The sequence below is a fragment of the Trachypithecus francoisi genome, unplaced genomic scaffold (assembly GCF_009764315.1).
Source record: "Trachypithecus francoisi isolate TF-2019V2 unplaced genomic scaffold, Tfra_2.0 Lachesis_group5, whole genome shotgun sequence".
NCBI classification, from domain to species: Eukaryota; Metazoa; Chordata; class Mammalia; order Primates; family Cercopithecidae; genus Trachypithecus; species Trachypithecus francoisi.
In genome coordinates this window covers 34,655,644-34,673,915 of record NW_022681470.1, presented here as the reverse complement: position 1 = coordinate 34,673,915, position 18,272 = coordinate 34,655,644, and the positions used below count along the sequence as shown (strand labels likewise).

Below are 18,272 nucleotides of genomic sequence, written 5' to 3'. Positions count from 1 at the left end.
TGTACACCTAAGTTTGAGAAACACTGTTACAGAGCAGACAGCTTTGCAGAGAAATGAAGCTGAGTAACTGTTTCTCCTCATACTTTATTTAGAATCTAACACCCAAGACGGGTTAATTATTTATGTTGCAATTTTGAAAGGATATCTGCTGAATTAGCTATTTTTCGATTATTTTTTATAATGTAATTTACAAGTGGATTAAGGCTCTCTTTCTCCTTTTTCCTTGTTTTCTCTTCCCTGCTGTCTTTCCGTTTCTCTTCCCTCTCTCTCCTCTCTCTTACTTTCTGCCCCTAACCCATCTGGAAACCTGGCACAGCTAGCAGAGAAACTGAAGCTGTCAGATCCTCTGGTTTTAGAAAGACGCAGTAGAGACAGGGACCTAGAGCCAGATTGGCTAGTGCAACTTCGGAGACAGCTGGAGGTGAGTGGGGTTGGAGCCGGGGCAGTGGTGGGGGGTGGGTGTTGGCCTTTCTTTCCCTCCTCCCTCCCCTAGACATGGAACAGGTAGGCGCTGACATTAGCAAGTCCCTGGTCCCCATGCCTCGCCACGGTCTCTTCCATCACCCATGAGGCACAGCTGGCGTCTGGGGAAGGGGTGGGACTCAGCTTCCTTGCCACTGCTTGTCCCTGTGTGGAAGCGTTTTCCTATGTTCACATGTGACACGTTGGGGCGCTCTTCCCAATCACTCTTGCCACCCTTCCCTGAGGCCCCAGAGAATATGTTTCAAACCATCAAAGCTTCCCCATCTCTGCTAGGAACAATGGATCACAGTGGACCAGTGTCACTTTCATGTAACGTGGGGCAATTGCTTAAAAGACTTCCGGGCCTTTTCTTTGTTGTTCTGACAATCGCAAAAGCTGCTGGTTGTCATTGGAACAGTAATTGGAACGGGGCCTCCTCCATTTTCTTTTTCCCATTCTGCTCTGAAGGAAAGACAGGGTGGATTTTTTAAAGCACACCAAGCCTTACCCCTTCTATCTGCTGCACGTGCTGAGGCCTACAGTTTAGTTCTTTCCATGCGCTCCTTCCTTCAGGGGAGGGTGGATGACTCTGGTCTCCAGCTGTCTCTGCCTGGTCTGGGCAGAGTGGGAAGCCCCATCCACATGGCCCCCCAGGCCCCTAAGCATACAAGTGTTTCCCTTACCTTGTCATTCCCACTGGAAGTTTCTTTTTGGCTTAAGTTTTGAATCACTTTGTTTCTCTGTTCTTGTTTTTCCTTTGTGTTGCTTAAAAGGAATTTTACTTTATTTTAAATAGCAAAAGATAGCAGGAGACACGGGGGATCCTCATCCTACTCGCTCAGCTATTTCGGGAGCCAGAGGAACAACAACAGGTACCCCAAATGATGAACTGAGCATTACATAGCTGACGCTCAGGATCTGATTCTACGAGACAAAGTAATTTACAAAATCACTCGCCCTTCCCTTCCCAGGGTGCCTGCCTTGCCTGTGTAAATCCACCCTGTTGTCCAGGCGCCTCCTCCACACAGCTCCTGCCAGCCTCACACATCCCCGACACTTCTAAATTCCCTCAGTCTGAGAGCGTCTGCTTCACGATTCAGGTTTTTAAATACCTGAGTGTTTTTTGTGTTGCGCTGTATTGTTAGCCAGTTCTTTCTCCTGTGTTAACTTCTCTTCAGCTGGATACATTTCTTGAGTCCAGAGATTGTGGTTCATTGGTATCATATGTTAGTGTTGGGGATGTCGAAAGTCCTTAAGAGTTTTGAGCTGGCAATTACCAGATGACTGTGGAATAAGTATGTTTCAATGTTTTCACGGCATCTCTATTCTTCCTTTGGGATGCTTCCCAATGGTGGGTTGGCAGGCACCATATCCCTGGTTAACTCTGTACTCTTTCCCCAAGTTCCCCCAGCAGTAGGGTCAGTAAAGGGCCCTCGTCTCTTCCCAGCCCTGTTTCCTTCCTCAGGCGTGAGCAAAGGGAAGGGAGGGCAGGGCAGGCCTTGGCTTCTGTTTCTCACTGTGTAGCAGGATCTGTAAAGGTGGGGGGTGGAGGAGAGCTAGGCTGGGTGCCTGTAGATGTTGCTTCCCCACAGCCCTGGCTCCTGGTGTCCAATGGAGCAGGCGGGTCGGCCACCCATGCCAGTCCTGTGACCAATCATGTTATAGGTCCACACCTTAGTTTATGTTACCAGTCAGGTCTTTTCCAGGGCAAATATACTCTGATTCTTTAAGAACAAAGCCATGATTTCTGTGATCTGGTTTGGCTTTTTAGCTGGAAGCTTTCTAAGCTTTCCAAGTCCATTAGGAAGTCCTTACAGAAGAAATAATTTATCAAAAATTAAAAAGATGTGAGTTAGATAGGATGGTAATTTCAGCCCTCCCAACCCACTGGCTAGAGGCTCAGAGATCATACAAGGTAGTGTTAACTTAAAAAAAAAAGGTCATACAATGTGTACATTCGGAAAGGAGACTTTATTTCTTACAAAGGGTTCCAGCCTGCAAGGTGGCCATCCCACAGGCTGGGAAGTATAGCCAGGCACTTTGAGGGAAGGAGAGGTAAGACAAGAATTTAAGTTGAATGGGTTGATCAAACATACGTATTTAACACGTTATAGGAGGAGCTGTGACTGTTCACGAAGGAGATCCTCACACATGCCTAATGAGCTAACATTCATGTAACACACGACCCATGTTCACCTTGGGGTGGAGACTTATCCTTTAAGCATATTACAATTAGGCCTTACCTGTCAAAAGGTCTTTTCGGGACACAGAAGCACTCAAGTGGGGACTCTCTGTAAACTGGCCAGACCAAGTTCATGGTTGGTGGTCTTCTTATCTGGAGAAAGTTACTGAAATCAGTCTTGTCCAATCAAAGCTGTGGTTATGGCTGATGGAATAGAGGTTCATTTAGTCAGCATTTGCGAGCGGAATGAGTTGTAATTGTTTTAACATTGCTCATCTCAAGGCCAGTGCTTGCTGAGCTGCTAGAGAAAAAACCTCGTGGCCATGAGAACACAGTTTATTCTTAAGGTGCGGGACTTAACCGTTGCCTGGCAGGGCTTTAGGTTCTGTGTATAATTTGGTATCTTATGTCCACCAAGCCATAAGATCTGTTAGTCTTAAGATCTCGCTTTTAACATTAATGCTGGTCAGTTGTGTCTGAACTACAAAAGAGAGGGGGTATAATGAAGGGTGTCTCACCTCCCATCCCGTCATGGCTGGGAACTCAGTTTTTAAGGTTTTTCTGGGGTCCCCTTGTCCAAGAGGGGGTCTGTTAAGTCAATGGAGGGGCTTAGGATTTTATTTTTAGGGTACACTAGTGAAGGAAACAATTCTGTAAACAGCAATGAGGGTGTTACCATCACTCTGTGTTTTACTTGTCATCACGTTACTGGAAGCCACATTAGATAGCTTGTCCTTGTGACTGCTTTCCAAAGAAGACATGAGCAGGAATGTTTCTGGTGTGATCAGTATGCAAATGCCACATTTCAGGTCTTACTTCTTTACCTTCGTTCTATGTCCTTAGAAAACACTTTCTACCAGGACTTTTCTGGATGTCAAGGTTACTCTGAAGCCCCTGGGTACCGCTCAGCTCTGTGGCTGACGCTTGAGCAGACCTGCCTGCCCCAGCCCAGCCCACAGCAGCCCCTCCCTCTCCAGCCGGGCTCCTACCCAGCAGGAGGGGGTGCAGGGCAGACAGGGGCACCAATGCCTCTTTACTCAGTTCCTGAGATCCACCTACCAGGAACTGGCAGCAGCGTGGCAGTGACAGAGGCCCCTGGAGGAACAGTCTGGGAGGAAACGCTGCAGGCACACCTGGGCCCTGGTAAGACCTGGCAGCTAGGGTGGCCACGTTGAGTATAGGGTCTGGGTAGGGAGGAAGCAGGAAAGGGAGGTGCTGGGACCAGTCAGAGGAGGTTGGGTTGGAGCTGGGAAAGACACAGATGCGGGGGTATGTGCCTGTTACTGAGGGCCTGCTAGTTTTCAGCCACTATACTGGTGCTTTGCATATATCTGAAGGAGATTGCTGTCTTCCAGCCCGGTCCATATCTCCTCTGGGTACAGCAGGGCAAATGGAGCCACACCTGCCATACAAATGATTACATAGTTTCTAGGAGAGAGATTACAGGATGGAGAAATAGAGGCCATGTTCTCTTTCTCCAATCATCCTGCACCCAAAAGCTTACTATCAGGGTCTCCAGCAGAAACCCATGTGTCTGTCTTGGTCCCGAGTTTTTTCAGGCTCATCAGACCTTTGACAACAATGGCCAAGTATGGGTGAGCAATGCTGAGCGATGCCAGGGAGATGCTGGAAGTCACCTAGAATGATTAGATCTTAGACCTTCCAGGATTAAGTCCTGTTCAAGATGAAGGCTCAGATGGAGAGGAAGGTGGTGGAGGATCCCTGTGACCTCGCTTGATGTTGCTCTGATTTCCAAGATTCCTGAAGAGTGGCTGTGGAAGTAGAGGATGAGTTGAATAGCATGTCCTGGGGTGGCTGGTAGTGAGCTGAGCCATGTGAGCGTTCTTTGTATTTGCTGTGATTGGCTTGGGCTTATGGACTCGGAGCTTCTGCTGCAGTTAAGAAAGCTGATTGTGTCCCAGTTACTCTTCTTCAAGATAGATGGGAAAAGCACAACTTCCCATTGCTATTTCCATTTCTGTTTGTGACTCAGGAGAGAACCCAGTGTCTCAAGAAACCTCCCAGCCTCCTGATGGCCAAGAGGTCATTTCCAAACCAAAGGTGAGAGCACACAGCATAAAAGATACCACTGCCCACTCAAACGCTTCTGGTTGTTACCAGTTGCCCTGGTTTCTTGGCCACACGCAAGCTCCTCCTCAGCATTACAGCAGCTTTCTCTTCCACATCTCGCCATGCCTCTTCCTGTACCAACTCCTGGGAGCTGGGTGGGAGGCTGTGTTCTTGATTACACTCAACCCCACCAATCTATGTCCATGGGGTAAGAGGGAGCAACTGAGCTGGTTTGTTTTGGCCTCTCAGATCTCTGTTACCTCTGACATCTTCTCAGTGCTGCACAAAGTGCTTGCCATACCCTGTCCTGCCATGGAAGACTGTTGATATTTCCTTGTTTTAATTTTTACTTGGCTTTATTTCAAAGAAAGATCTGTGGTAGCTGTGACAGTGCCTGCCTCTGTCTTTTCTCCTCAGTTAGGCTCTAAGGTCCTGGAGGTGACCATGTCTGATGAATCATTCTCTCTAGCTCTGATTGAACACACCTCTGCCCTCAGCAATGGGCAGTGTTGGCCCCAAACCTAAGGCGTTCTCCAGCTTCTCCTGGTTGGAGGGTTACATCCTATAACTTTTTAAAGTAGAAAAACAGGGGTACAGGTCTTAACAAACTTCTATCGTTTTCTGTTTTTTTTTTTCCTGACTGAAAAGTAGTACATTATTGTTATAGAAAAATCTAAAAGTGAAGTATCATATAAAGAATCAAATATCACTCAATCCAACAAAGTGTTTTTCTTTTCTTACACTATTTTTCTGTATATGCATATGTATACACACATATGTATGTCTATATATACATTATACACATATACATGTTTTTAAATGGCTAAGAACATATGTATGCAAAGCTTTATTTCCTGTTACTTAACACTATATAATGAGATTTTTCTATGTCATTCATAAATATGATTTTTTAAATTATACTTTATGTTCTAGGGTACATGTGCACAACGTGCAGTTTTGTTGCATATGTACACATGTGCCATACTGGTGTGCTGCACCCATTAACTCGTCATTTACATTGGGTATATCTCCTAATGCTATCCCTCCCCCCTCTCCCCGCCCAACAATAGGCCCTGGTGTGTGATGTTCCCCTTCCTCTGTCCAAGTGATCTCATTGTTCAATTCCCACCTATGAGTGTGAACATGTAGTGTTTGGTTTTCTGTTCTTCTGATAGTTTGCTGAGAATGATGGTTTCCAGCTGCATCCATGTCCCTACAAAGGACACGAACTCATCCTTTTTTATGGCTGCATAGTATTCCATGGTGTATATGTGCCACAGTTTCTTAATCCAGTCTGTCATTGATGGACATTTAGGTTGCTTCCAAGTCTTTGCTATTGTGAATGGTGCTGCAATAAACACATGTGTGTATGTGTCTTTATAGCAGCATGATTTATAATCCTTTGCGTATATACCCAGTAATGGGATGGCTGGGTCAAATGGTATTTCTAGTTCTAGATCCTTGAGGAATTGCCATGCTGTCTTCCACAATGGTTGCACTAGTTTAGACTCCCACCAACAGTGTAAAAGTGTTCCTGTTTCTCCACATCCTCTTCAGCACCTGTTGTTTCCTGACTTTTTAATGATCGCCATTCTAACTGCTGTGAGATGGTATCTCATTGTGCTTTTGATTTGCATTTCTCTGATGGCGAATGATGATGAGCATTTTTTCATGTGTCTGTTGGCTGGATAAATGTCTTCTTTTGAGAAGTGTCTGTTCATATACTTTGCCCACTTTTTGATGGGGTTGTTTGTTTTTTCTTGTAAATTTGTTTGAGTTCTTTGTAGGTTCTGGATATTAGCCCTTTGTCAGATGAGTAGATTGCAAAAATTTTCTCCCATTCTGTAGGTTGCCTGTCACTCTGATGGTAGTTTCTTTTGCTGTGCAGAAGCTCTTTAGTTTAATTAGATCCCATTTGTCAATTTTGGCTTTTGTTGCTATTGCTTTTGATGTTTTAGAGATGAAGTCCTTTCCCATGCCTATGTCCTGAATGGTATTGCCTAGGTTTTCTTCTAGGGTTTTTATGGTTTCAGGTCTAACATTTAAGTCTCTAATCCATCTTGAATTAATTTTTGTATAAGGAGTAAGGAAGGGATCCAGTTTCAGCTTTCTACTTATGAGCTAGTTTTCCCAGCATCATGTATTAAATAGGGAATCCTTTCCCCATTTCTTGCTTTTGTCAGGTTTGTCAAAGATCAGATGGTTGTAGATGTGTGATATGATTTCCGAGGCCTCTGTCCTGTTCCATTGGTCTATATCTCTGTTTTGGTACCGGTATCATGCTGTTTTGGTTACTGTAGCCTTATAGTATAGTTTGAAATCAGGTAGCATGATTCCTCTAGCTTTGTTCTTTTGACTTAGGATTGTCTTGGCAATGTGGGCTCTTTTTTGGTTCCAAATGAACTTTAAAGTAGTTTTTTCCACTTCTGTGAAGAAAGTCAATGGTAGCTGGATGGGGATGGCATTGAATCTATAAATTACCTTGGTCAGTATGGCCATTTTCATGATATTGATTCTTCCTATCCATGAGCATGGAATGTTCTTCCATTTGTTTGTGTCCTCTTTTATTTTGCTGATCAGTGGTTTGTAGTTCTCCTTGAAGAGGTCCTTCAGGGATATTGGTCTAAAATTCTCTTTTTTTGTTGTGTCTCTGCCAGGCTTTGGTATCAAGATGACGTTGGCCTTATAAAATGAGTTAGGGAGGATTGCCTCTTTTTCTATTGATTGGAATAGTTTCAGAAGGAATGATACTGGCTCCTTCTTATACCTCTAGTAGAATTCGGCTGTGAATCCATCTTGTCCTGGACTTTTTTTGGTAGGTTATTAATTATTGCCTCAATTTCAGAGCCTGCTATTGGTCTATTCAGGGATTCAACTTCTTCCTGGTTTAGTCTTGGGAGAGTGTATGTGTCCAGGAATTTGTCCATTTCTTCTAAGTTTTCTAGTTTATTTGTGTAGAGGTGTTTATAGTATTCTCTGATGGTAGTTTGTATTTCTGTGGGGTCAGTGGGGATATCCACTTTATCATTTTTTATTGCATCTATTTGATTCTTCTCTCTTTACTTCTTTATTAGTTTGCTAGCAGTCTATCAATTTTGTTGATCTTTCAAAAAACCAGCTCCTGGATTCATTGATTTTTTGGAGGGTTTTTTGTGTCTCTATCTCCTTCAGTTCTGTTCTGATCTTAGTTATTTTTTGCCTTCTGCTAGCTTTTGAATTTGTTTGCTCTTGCTTCTCTAGTTCTTTTAATTGTGATGTTAGGGTAACAATTTTAGATCTTTCCTGCTTTCTTTTGTGGGCATTTAGTGCTATAAATTTCCCTTTACACACTGTTTCAAATGTGTCCCAGAGATTCTGGCATGTTGTATCTGGTTCTCATTGGTTTCAAAGAACATCTTTATTTCTGCCTTCATTTTGTTATGTACCCAGTAGTCATTCAGGAGCAGGCTGTTCAGTTTCTACGTAGTTGAGTGGTTTTGATTGAGTTTCTTAGTCCTGAGTTCTAGTTTGATTGCACTGTGGTCTGAGAGACAGTTTGTTATAATTTCTGTTGTTTTACATTTGCTGAGGAGTGCTTTACTTCCAACTATGTGGTCAATTTTTGAATGAGTGCAATGTGGTGCTGAGAAGAATGTTTATTCTGTTGATTTGGGGTGGAGAGTTCTGTAGATGTCTTTAGGTCCGCTTGGTGCAGAGTTGAGTTCAATTCCTGGATATCCTTGTTAACTTTCTGTCTTGTTGATCTGTCTAATGTTGACAGTGGGGTGTTAAAGTCTCCCATTATTATTGTTTGGGAGTTTAAGCCTCTTTGTAAGTCTCTAAGGGCTTGCTTTATGAATCTGGGTGCTCCTATAACTCTTCTTGTTGAATTGATCCCTTTACCATTATGTAATGGCCTTCATGTCTCTTTTGATCTTTGTTGGTTTAAAGTCTGTTTTATCAGAGACTAGGATTGCAACCCCTGCCTTTTTTTGTTTTCCATTTGCTTGGTAGATCTTCCTCCATCCCTTTATTTTGAGCCTATGTGTGTCTCTGCGTGTGAGATAGGTCTCCTGAATACAGCAAACTGATGGGTCTTGACTCTTTATCCAATTTGCCAGTCTGTGTCTTTTAATTGGACTATTTAGCCCTTTTACATTTAAGGTTAATATTATTATGTGTGAACTTGATCCTGTCATTATGATGTTAGCTGGTTATTTTGCTTGTTAGTTGATGCAGTTTCTTCCTAGCATCGATGGTCTTTACATTTGGCATGTTTTTGCAATGGCTGGTACATTCCAACATGGAATGGTTGTTCCTTTCCATGTTTAGTGCTTCCTTCAGGAGCTCTTGTAGGGCAGGCCTGGTGGTGACAAAATCTCTAAGCATTTGCTTGTCTGTAAAGGATTTTATTTCTCCTTCTCTTATGAAACTTAGTTTGGCTGGATATGAAATTCTGGGTTGAAAATTCTTTTCTTTAAGAATGTTGAATATTGGCCCCCACTCTCTTCTGGCTTGGAGAGTTTGTGCCGAGAGATCTGCTGTTAGTCTGATGGACTTCCCTTTGTGGGTAACCCGACCTTTATCTCTGGCTGCCCTTAACATTTTTTCCTTCATTTCAGCTTTGGTGAAACTGACAATTATGTGTCTTGGAGTTGCTCTTCTCGAGGAGTATCTTTGTGGCGTTCTCTGTATTTCCTGAATTTGAATGTTGGCCTGCCTTGCTAGGTTGGGGAAGTTCTCCTGGATGATATCCTGCAGAGTGTTTTTCAACTTGGTAGCATTCTCCCCGTCACTTTCAGGTACACCTATCAGACGTAGATTTGATCTTTTCATATAATCCCATGTTTCTTGGAGGCTTTGTTCATTTCTTTTTACTCTTTTTTCTCTAAACTACTCTTCTTGCTTCATTTCATTCATTTGATCTTCAATCACTGATACTCTTTCTTCCAGTTGATCGAGTCGGTTACTGAAGCTTGTGCATTTGTCACGTAGTTCTCATATCATGGTTTTCATCTCTATCAGGTCGTTTATGGACTTCTCTGCATTGGTTATCCTAGTTATCCGTTTGTCAAATCTTTTTTTCAAGGTTTTTAGTTTCTTTGCACTGGGTTCATAGTTCCTCCTTTAGCGCTGAGAAGTTGGATCAACTGAAGCCTTCTTCTCTCAACTTGTCTAAGTCATTCTCCGTCCAGCTTTGTTCCGTTGCTGGCAAGGAGCTATGCTCCTTTGGAGCAGGTGAGGTGCTCTGATTTTTTGAATTTTCAGCTTTTTCGCACTGCTTTTTCCCTATCTTTGTGGTTTAATCTACCTTTGGTCTTTGATGATGGTGACGTACAGATGGGGTTTTGGTGTGGACGTCCTTTCTGTTTGTTAGTTTTCCTTCTAACAGTCAGGACCCTCAGCTGCAGGTCTGTTGGATTTTGCTCAAAGTCCACTCCAAACCCTGTTTGCCTGGGTAGCAGCAGCAGAGGCTCAGTTGGAAATGCAGAAATCACCCATCTTCTGTGTTGCTCACATTGGGAGCTGGAGGCTGGAGCTGTTCCTATTCGGCCATCTTGGTGCCCCCCACAAATATAATTTTTAGTATTGGCATGGAAAAATTCACTTTATGAAAGTAGTGCTATTCATTCATTTATTCAAAATATTCTCTGAGTTCTGTCACAGGGGCTGGGGAGGCATCAGCACGTCAGCCCAAGCCTTCTCTCAGGCACTCAAGTCTAGTGGAAGTGACTAAACATAGACAAGTATACGTGCCAGGCATCTCACTTCAGAGGAGTGGCTAAGGAAGGTGTCACTGAGGAGGCCTTCAAGTGGAGATGAGGATGGAGCATGGAAATGAGCCAGGTGAATATCTAGCGGAAAGGCATTCGAGGCAGAGAAACAGCAGGACTGGAGGCCCTGCAGTGGCTCCCTTGGTGTAGTTAAGGGAGATCAAGGGAGCCACTGTGCCCTGAGAGTGGGGAGCAGTAGGGCGGAGGGCTGAGAAACAAGGCTGGAGGGCAGCAGAGGCAAGCTTACGGGGCCTCCATGACCACAGTAGGGAGCTCGCATTCTGGTAGATTATTCCCGTGTTGTCGTTAATCATTGTGAGTGTTGTATCCTTTCCCCTCCCTCCCTCCATTCCTCCTTCCTTTTCTCACTCATATGTAACACACAGTGCTGGGCATCCTAGTATACAAGCCCTTGTCTATGTCTTGAATCATTCACTTAGGAGGAATTCCTAGAAGGAAAGCCAGACAGCCTACCTTTGGCCTTTGCTGTGCCATTTACGAGCTGGGTGACCCGAGACAGGTTGCTTCACCTTTCTGTGCCTTAGTTTTCTCATCTGTAAAATGAGATAATAGCACCTAGCTCACAGGACTATTGTAAGGATTAAATGCATCACTACATATAAAGCCCTTAGAACAGTACCAGGCACAAAGTCAACACTATATGCATTTGAATAAAAAATAAAGTTTTTTTCTTTATTTTGCCAAAGTATTTCCTAAGATTTGTATCAATTGTGTTTTATTGAGAGTAAAAAATGTAAATATTACAGAAAAGGGCAATATGTCATATGACTTCACCTATGTGGGACACATAGAATAGGCAAACTCAGAGACAGAAGTGGAATGGCAATGACCAGGGCCTGGGGGAGGGGCAAAGGGGGATGATGAAAAACTTCCAGAGATGGCTAGTGATGATGGTTGTACGACACTGTGTGTATACTTACTGCCACTGAATTGCACATTTAAAAATAGTTAAAATGGCAAAATTTATTTTGTATCTATCTTACCACAATAAAAAAAAAGTTAATGTAAAGGGATGTGGGTGTATTTTACCCCCCTCTGGTGCATATGTTCACAGTTGATCTTGAGCAAGTCTGTTAGGAAATGAGCTCTAAGACAAGTTATGTTTGGTGGTTGCTACATTCTCTGTTTTCTTTGGGGGTGCTTGTGGGCCTCTGTGGGGTGTTTTCTGGCTCTCTTCATCTCCAGCAGTAGCAGTCCATAACCCCTGCTCCAGGCCTTGGCATAGTTCTGAAAACTGTATGTTTCTAGAGAGGTGGCACCACAGACGAAGGTCTGTAAGATTAGGGATAACATGGGCTTGGGCTCTGACTTTATCCTGCGACCTTCAGCAAGTCATTTTTCATGGCTAAGCCTTCCTTCCTCTTCAGTACAATATGATTCTGAGAGACAATCCCACTGCTTCTGAGCAGGTCAGGTGAGGGAGTACGTGCAAATGTGTTTGGTAACCTGTCAAGTGCCATGCAAATGTGAGTTCTTTCTTTAATTCCAGACACCACTGGCTGCCAGAGCACCAAGTATTTCTGAGAGTTCCACCAATTCAGCCAAGGAGGATGAGGAGGAGTCCTCCGATGAGGCTGATAAAAACTCTCCCCAAAATACTGCCTGGAGAGGCAAGCTCGGAGATGGGAAGGAGCATACAAAGGTGGAGGGACTTGTTCTTCTCTCCCCGGCTTTTCTCCCCCTGCCATTCCCTTCCTTAAGGGTGGTGCAGACTTGGAAGTCTGGGTTCTGACTGTCACATGGGGGCGGGTTAACCTCATAGTCGGGGGAGAAGCAAACCTGCAGGTCATAAAATGTCCTCTTCCCCTTCCAGAGCTCAGGGTTTGGCTGGTTCAGCTGGTTTCGATCGAAGCCCACCAAGAACGCATCTCCCTCTGGAGAGGAGGACTCCTCGGACAGCCCTGACTCTGAGGTTGGCTCTGTGGAAGGGAGAGGATGCCTCTGTCTGTGGGTCTTTCAGAGGGAGCTGCCTTAGCACCTAGGAGCTCTCAGAGCTGGCACCTGACTCTACCCCAGGCCACACGAGACAGAGGTTTTGTGACAGAAGATGGTGGGAAATGAATTGGTCCTGTGGGGCAAGGCAGATTATAAAAACTTTAAAAAGTTGGGATGGGCCAGGCACGGTGGCTCAAGCCTGTAATCCCAGCACTTTGGGAGGCCGAGGCGGGCGGATCACGAGGTCAGGAGATCGAGACCATCCTGGCTAATACGGTGAAACCCCGTCTCTACTAAAAAAATACAAAAAAAAAAAAAAAAAAAAAAACTAGCCGGGCGAGGTGGCGGGCGCCTGTAGTCCCAGCTACTCCAGAGGCTGAGGCAGGAGAATGGCGTGAACCCGGGAGGCAGAGCTTGCAGTGAGCTGAGATCTGGCCACTGCACTCCAGCCTGGGCGGCAGAGCGAGACTCAGTCTCAAAAAAAAAAAAAAAAAAAAGTTGGGATGAAGAAATGTAACTTTACAGGGTCAGCAGTAGGGAGCTAGTGTGGATTACTGAGCAGAAGAATGGGATGAGGAGAGGGGGTTTTGGGAAGTACCCAGCAGCAGTTTGCGGCAAGGCCGCCATCCTGAGTGTGGGAACGCAAGTGGGTGGGCGTGAATTTGTTAACCACCAATGTCGCCAATGCTGCCTTTCTTTCTCCACAAAGCGGGAGACCCCCAGAGCATCTTCTCCCCACCAGGCTGGCCTGGGCCTCTCACTGACACCTTCCCCTGAGTCCCCTCCTCTGCCAGCTCTTAGCGCCTTCTCCATGGGCACAGGTACCACCACCTCGCGTCCTCTGGGCCATGGGTGGTCCCCTCAGCGCTCCCAAGGGTGGGGGTGCCCTCTGGGAGTGGGACCCCCAGTCCTGAGCAGAGGAAACAGCTCTGACTCATTGCTTTCCAGGTGGGGGTGAAGGCCGAGGATCCACATCCAGTGGGGGAGCAGCTGTGGATGCTGGGGTTGGAGGCTTGTCTGGACCTGAGGTGAGCAGCTCCTGGGCTGGAGCCTCGGATCCCAGCAGATGCCTGTGTGTGAGGACTGAACCTTCAGTGTGGACGGTGCTGACTCCTGGGGAACATGAGGAATGCTTCTCTGCTGTGTTAGTTTGCTCAGGTCGTCATAGCAAAGTACCACAGAACGGAGGCTCAGACCACAGAAACCTAATTTCTCACAGTTCCACAGGCTGAAAGCTGAGGTCTAGGTTTCAGCAGGGTTGTGTCTTTTGAGACCGCTTTCCTTGGCTTGTGCCTGGCCATCTTCTTTCTACGTCTTCACACGGCCTTTCTTCTGAGCATGTCTGTGTTCAGATTTCTTCCTCTTATAGGGACATCAGTCATACTGGATTGGGCTGCCAATATGACCTCCATTTATGTTAATTGCCTCTTTAAAGACCCCATCTCCAAATGTTGTATTTTCATGTTTCTCCAAACATATGTTTTCTGAGGTACTGGGGGCTAGGGCTTCAACACGTGATTTTTTTTTCTGGGAACACATTTCAACCTATAACAGCTTCCTCAGGGGAAGCCTGGGGAATTGCCTTTTTACCTGTCCCAGGAAGAGGCAGAATTCAATGGAGACCTTGTCCAGGGCTATGATAAATTCTTGATGAGTTGTCCACATTAGTATGGATTTCATATCTACTGCTAGGAAAACATTTTTATTTCTTTAAGCCTGGTTAGATAACACTTGTATAATTTTAGGCCTTTTGAAGGTATATTACTTTTTATGATGGTATCAGTATAATTTATTGAGGCTTTTTCTTTTTGTCAATGTTGCCACTCCAGACCCAGGGGTTGGATGTGTCCACTTGAACCATGTTTGCTTGCTTGAGATTCCCTGAGTTCTATTAAGAAATCCTTCTGATATGGTTCTCTTTTAAAACATTTCAGTAGCTTTTGGGGCCCAAGTGGTTTTTGGTTACCTAGAGCAATTATATAGTGGTGAATTCTGACATTTTATTGCACCCATCACTCAAGCAGTGTTGGCATGGATGTGGGTTGTACCTAGTGTATAGTTTTTTTTAATCCCTGACCCTCCTCCCACCCTTCCCCTTCTGAGTCTCTGAAGTCCATTATGTCACTCTGTATGTCTTCACGTACTCATAGCTCCCCACTTAAAAGTGAGAACATATGATTCCTGGTTTTCCACTCCTGTGTACTTCACTTAGAGTAATGGCCTCTGGCTCCATCCAAGTTACTGCAAAAGACGTTATTTTGTTCATTTTAATGACTGAGTGTATTCCACCGTATATGTATACCACATTTTCTTTACGTGCTCATTAGTCGATGGGTACTTAGGTTGGTTCCACATTTTGTAATTGTGAATTGTGCTCCTATAAACATACCTGTGCAAGTGTATTTTTCAAATAATGATTTCTTTTCGTTTGGGCTGATACCCAGTAGTGGGATTGCTAGATCGAATGTTAGTTCTACTTTTAGCTCTTTAAGGAATCTTCACACTGTTTTTCACAGAGGTTGAACTAATTTACATTCCCACCAGCAGTGTAGAAGTGTTCCCTTTTCCCCACATCCGTGCCAACATCTATTATTTTTTGACATTTTAGTTATGGTCATTTTTGCAGGAGTAAGATGGTATCTCATTGTGGCTTTAATTTGCATTTCCCTGAGGATTATTGATGTTGAACATTTTTTTCATTTGTTTATTGGCCATTTCTTCTTTTGAGAAATTTCTGTTTATGTCCTTTGGAGAGTCGATAAGGAACTCAGAGAAATCACTGAGAAAAATACCAAATAATCCTGATGTGCTTCTTGAAAGCCTCAACATTCTGGAATCTGGGAGGCGGGCACTGATGGGATTTTCCATGCTTTTCTATCACAGAGTGTTTCCTTTGAGCTCTGTTCCAACCCTGGTGTTCTGCTTCCTCCACCTGCCTTAAAAGGGGCTGTTCCTCTTTACAACCCATCTCAGGTCCCTCAGGTAAGGAAACCCTCAGGGGAGGGGCTGGCCAGGAGCACAGGTTTTGGATTAAGGAGACCTAGGTTTATCATCCCAGTTTGCCATTTACGATATGTGAATTCTTGAGCAATTGGAAAGTCTTGAGACTGTCCAAGTCTCAGTTTCTGCATCTGTAAAATGAGGTCAGTAGTAGCTAGCTCACAGATATGTATATGAAGGGCCTGGAACCCACAAAATGGTCAATAAATGTAGTTACTCTTAATATCGTATTTAAATTTTAATAGCTCTTGAGATGTGGGAGACACAGTCGGTGTTGGCATCAGTAGTGTGGGTGCACTGTCAGTCTGTCCTGGGGATAAAGGGATCATTGGAAACTTTGAGAGAAGCTAAGTTCCCTGTTCCTCAGCAAACTGGGTAGACTTAGCTCTGCTAATGTCTCATTTGGCCTCCTCTCTTTATAAAATCCTATTTCTTTTCACCAGAGTTAGGTGACGGTGTTGGGTGGAGGTAGATAATTAGAACACAACCTTGGGAAATGTTCTACACAGAGGCTCAGGGTGCCCTAGCTCCATCCTGGGCAGAGTCATGTTTGGGGCTGTACTCAGTGTAATATTTGTTCTTCTTTTCCAGCTGCCCATGGCCACTAGCCTGAATCGGCCAAATCGCCTAGCTCAGCGTCGCTATCCCACTCAGCCATGCTGAGAATAAACACGCGTCCCACGTTCATCTCCGCAACTTTGCTTGCTCTCCTTTTCTCAATCTCCCAGTCCCTCTCTACCATACTGGGACCCTCAAGAGGTTTGTGTCAGCCCGATGCCTCCACCAGGCACTTAGAAGGCAAGAGGACAAGACCTCTCAAGACACAGCACAATTCAGTGTCTTAAGATTAGCTTCAGAACGCCGGAAATTATTTCATCAGGTGGAAGGTCTGGGTCTAATAGCAGACTGCACATGAGCAGAGTGACATGGTGGTGGCACTTATGGTGGTGGCTTGAGAGCCTTGGGGAAATTAGGGCCCTAACAGCTAGAATCAAAGATGGGACCACAGGGCCCTGTAGCAGGAAATGGGAAGCGGGGGAGGCGCAGGAGCTCAGAACAATGTTCTAGACCAACTTGGACTTCTTCCTGTCTTAGTAATAGACCAATACATGGCTCTACTTAGCAAAGTTTTTATACTGAAACTTGATTATTACTGCCCTTTATAATTTCCTCTTCAATGATACTTCAGCAGTTTCCCTCTTGGTCCTAGTTTTGTGCACATTTTTTTTTTTTTTAAATGTGGTTCAGATTAATTATATTTCTCTCACTTTCTTAGCTGGTCCTATTTTTTCACATTCTGGCATGTGGCTATCAAGTTAGATTGCTCTAGGCATCATATTGTCATGGTAACTACTGAACCTAATGATGTAGATGGATGGCACATCAGTATAATAAATGATGGAAAACGGTTCCTAAAAATTCATCCCTTTCATAAGAGGGGAAGAATGAATGCCTGATATTGTTAATACCTCCCTTTCTACCTCAGGCCTTTGCAAATTGATGTTCGGAGGGTCACTGGAGTGAGAGGGAGGAGGGGGGCGTCTTGGAAATTTCCATTTCTCTTTTCAAACCCAAAATAGGAATGACTCTTGCTGTTCGTCAGATTTGCTGAAAATTGCGCCTCACAAAGAACACTTTTTGTACATGTAATTGTAAATACAGGTTTAGTACGTTAATGTTCTATAGTTCTGATGTTGATAATAATTAAACCTAGATAATTTTATAGCAAATGCTTGTCTCTGGCTGATTTTTGCAGAGGAAGACAGTACATTGGTGGTCTCTTCCCCGAAGTCTTTCTAATAATGATTTTATTGTGTGATCAAGCGTGAATAGCTGGAAAGAGCCCTTTGTTAATGAAGAATCTAGGGACAGATCCTCTTAACTTCTAAGTCTACTTTAATGTTATTATTTTTCCAATTTAAAAAATATGAACAAAAAGCTCCTCTGATGCAAGTCAGTCACTTTACTAACTAAACTAAATGTGTATTTTGTTCCACAAAAAGTTGTTTTAACCTCTTAGATTAAATTAGAAAAATGTATGCATAAATGTTTTGCACCTGGAGGGCCCTCAGTAAATGCTGTTCCCCTTTTTTCCTTAAAAGGCTGCTGCTCCTTTAATTTGGTATGCTGACATCCAGTGGTGGTGCTGTGGCATTAGTGTGTGAGTTTCACAGGAGCCACACTGCCTAGTCTTGCATCCTGGCTCATCTGTAGCTCACCCTGTAACCTTGGGCAAGGTTACCTCACTGTCTTGTATTTCAGTTTTCTCATCTATAAAATTAAGATGATAATAATCATAGTACCTGCCTTATAGGGACATGGCAAAAATTAAATGAGTCAGGCCCTTAGAAATGGGCCTGGTATATGCTAAGTATGGTTGGCCCTTGAACAAACTGAGTTTGAACTGTGTGTGTCCACTTGTACTTGGATTTTATTCTGCTTCTGCCTGTCCAAGACAGTAAGACCAACCCCTCTTCTTCCTCCTCCTCAGCCTACTGAATGTGAAGACTATGAGGATGAAGACCTTTATGATGATCCACTTTCACTCAATGGAGAGCCCATATATTTTCTCTTTCTTATGATTTTCTTAATCATGTTTTTTTCTCTAGTTTACTTGAAGAATACAGTATATAATACATATAACATATACAATATGTGTTAATACACTGTTTATGTTATCAGTAAGGCTTCCAGTCAACAGTGGGCTATCAGTAGTTGAGTTTTTGGGGAGTCAAAAAATCATATGTGGATTTTTGACTTTGCAGGGCTCAGTGCCCATCATATCCACATTGTTCAAAGCTCAACTGTACTTTATTATGGTGTCTTTTATTATTAATTTGCAATCTAAT

General features: G+C 44.0%; 1 protein-coding gene across 3 annotated transcripts in view; it reads left to right on the top strand.

The window, feature by feature from the left end:
* LOC117074788 (protein transport protein Sec16B) overlaps positions 1 to 17,153 on the top strand; it is a 45,981-nt gene extending 28,828 nt beyond the window's left edge. The window contains exons 17-26 of one of the 3 annotated variants that reach the window (XM_033196618.1): positions 317 to 421; positions 1,259 to 1,334; positions 3,488 to 3,787; positions 4,638 to 4,705; positions 11,978 to 12,130; positions 12,302 to 12,400; positions 13,133 to 13,244; positions 13,372 to 13,451; positions 15,307 to 15,405; positions 16,015 to 17,153. In XM_033196618.1, coding sequence (XP_033052509.1) covers positions 317 to 421; positions 1,259 to 1,334; positions 3,488 to 3,787; positions 4,638 to 4,705; positions 11,978 to 12,130; positions 12,302 to 12,400; positions 13,133 to 13,244; positions 13,372 to 13,451; positions 15,307 to 15,405; positions 16,015 to 16,086 — 1,164 coding nt within the window. In that variant the 3' untranslated portion in view covers positions 16,087 to 17,153. Of the gene's footprint in view, positions 1 to 316; positions 422 to 1,258; positions 1,335 to 3,487; positions 3,788 to 4,637; positions 4,706 to 11,977; positions 12,131 to 12,301; positions 12,401 to 13,132; positions 13,245 to 13,371; positions 13,452 to 15,306; positions 15,406 to 16,014 lie in introns of those variants that run through there. The other 2 variants (XM_033196619.1, XR_004433708.1) reach the window with 2 other exon arrangements.
* Positions 17,154 to 18,272: the final 1,119 nt, after the last annotated feature.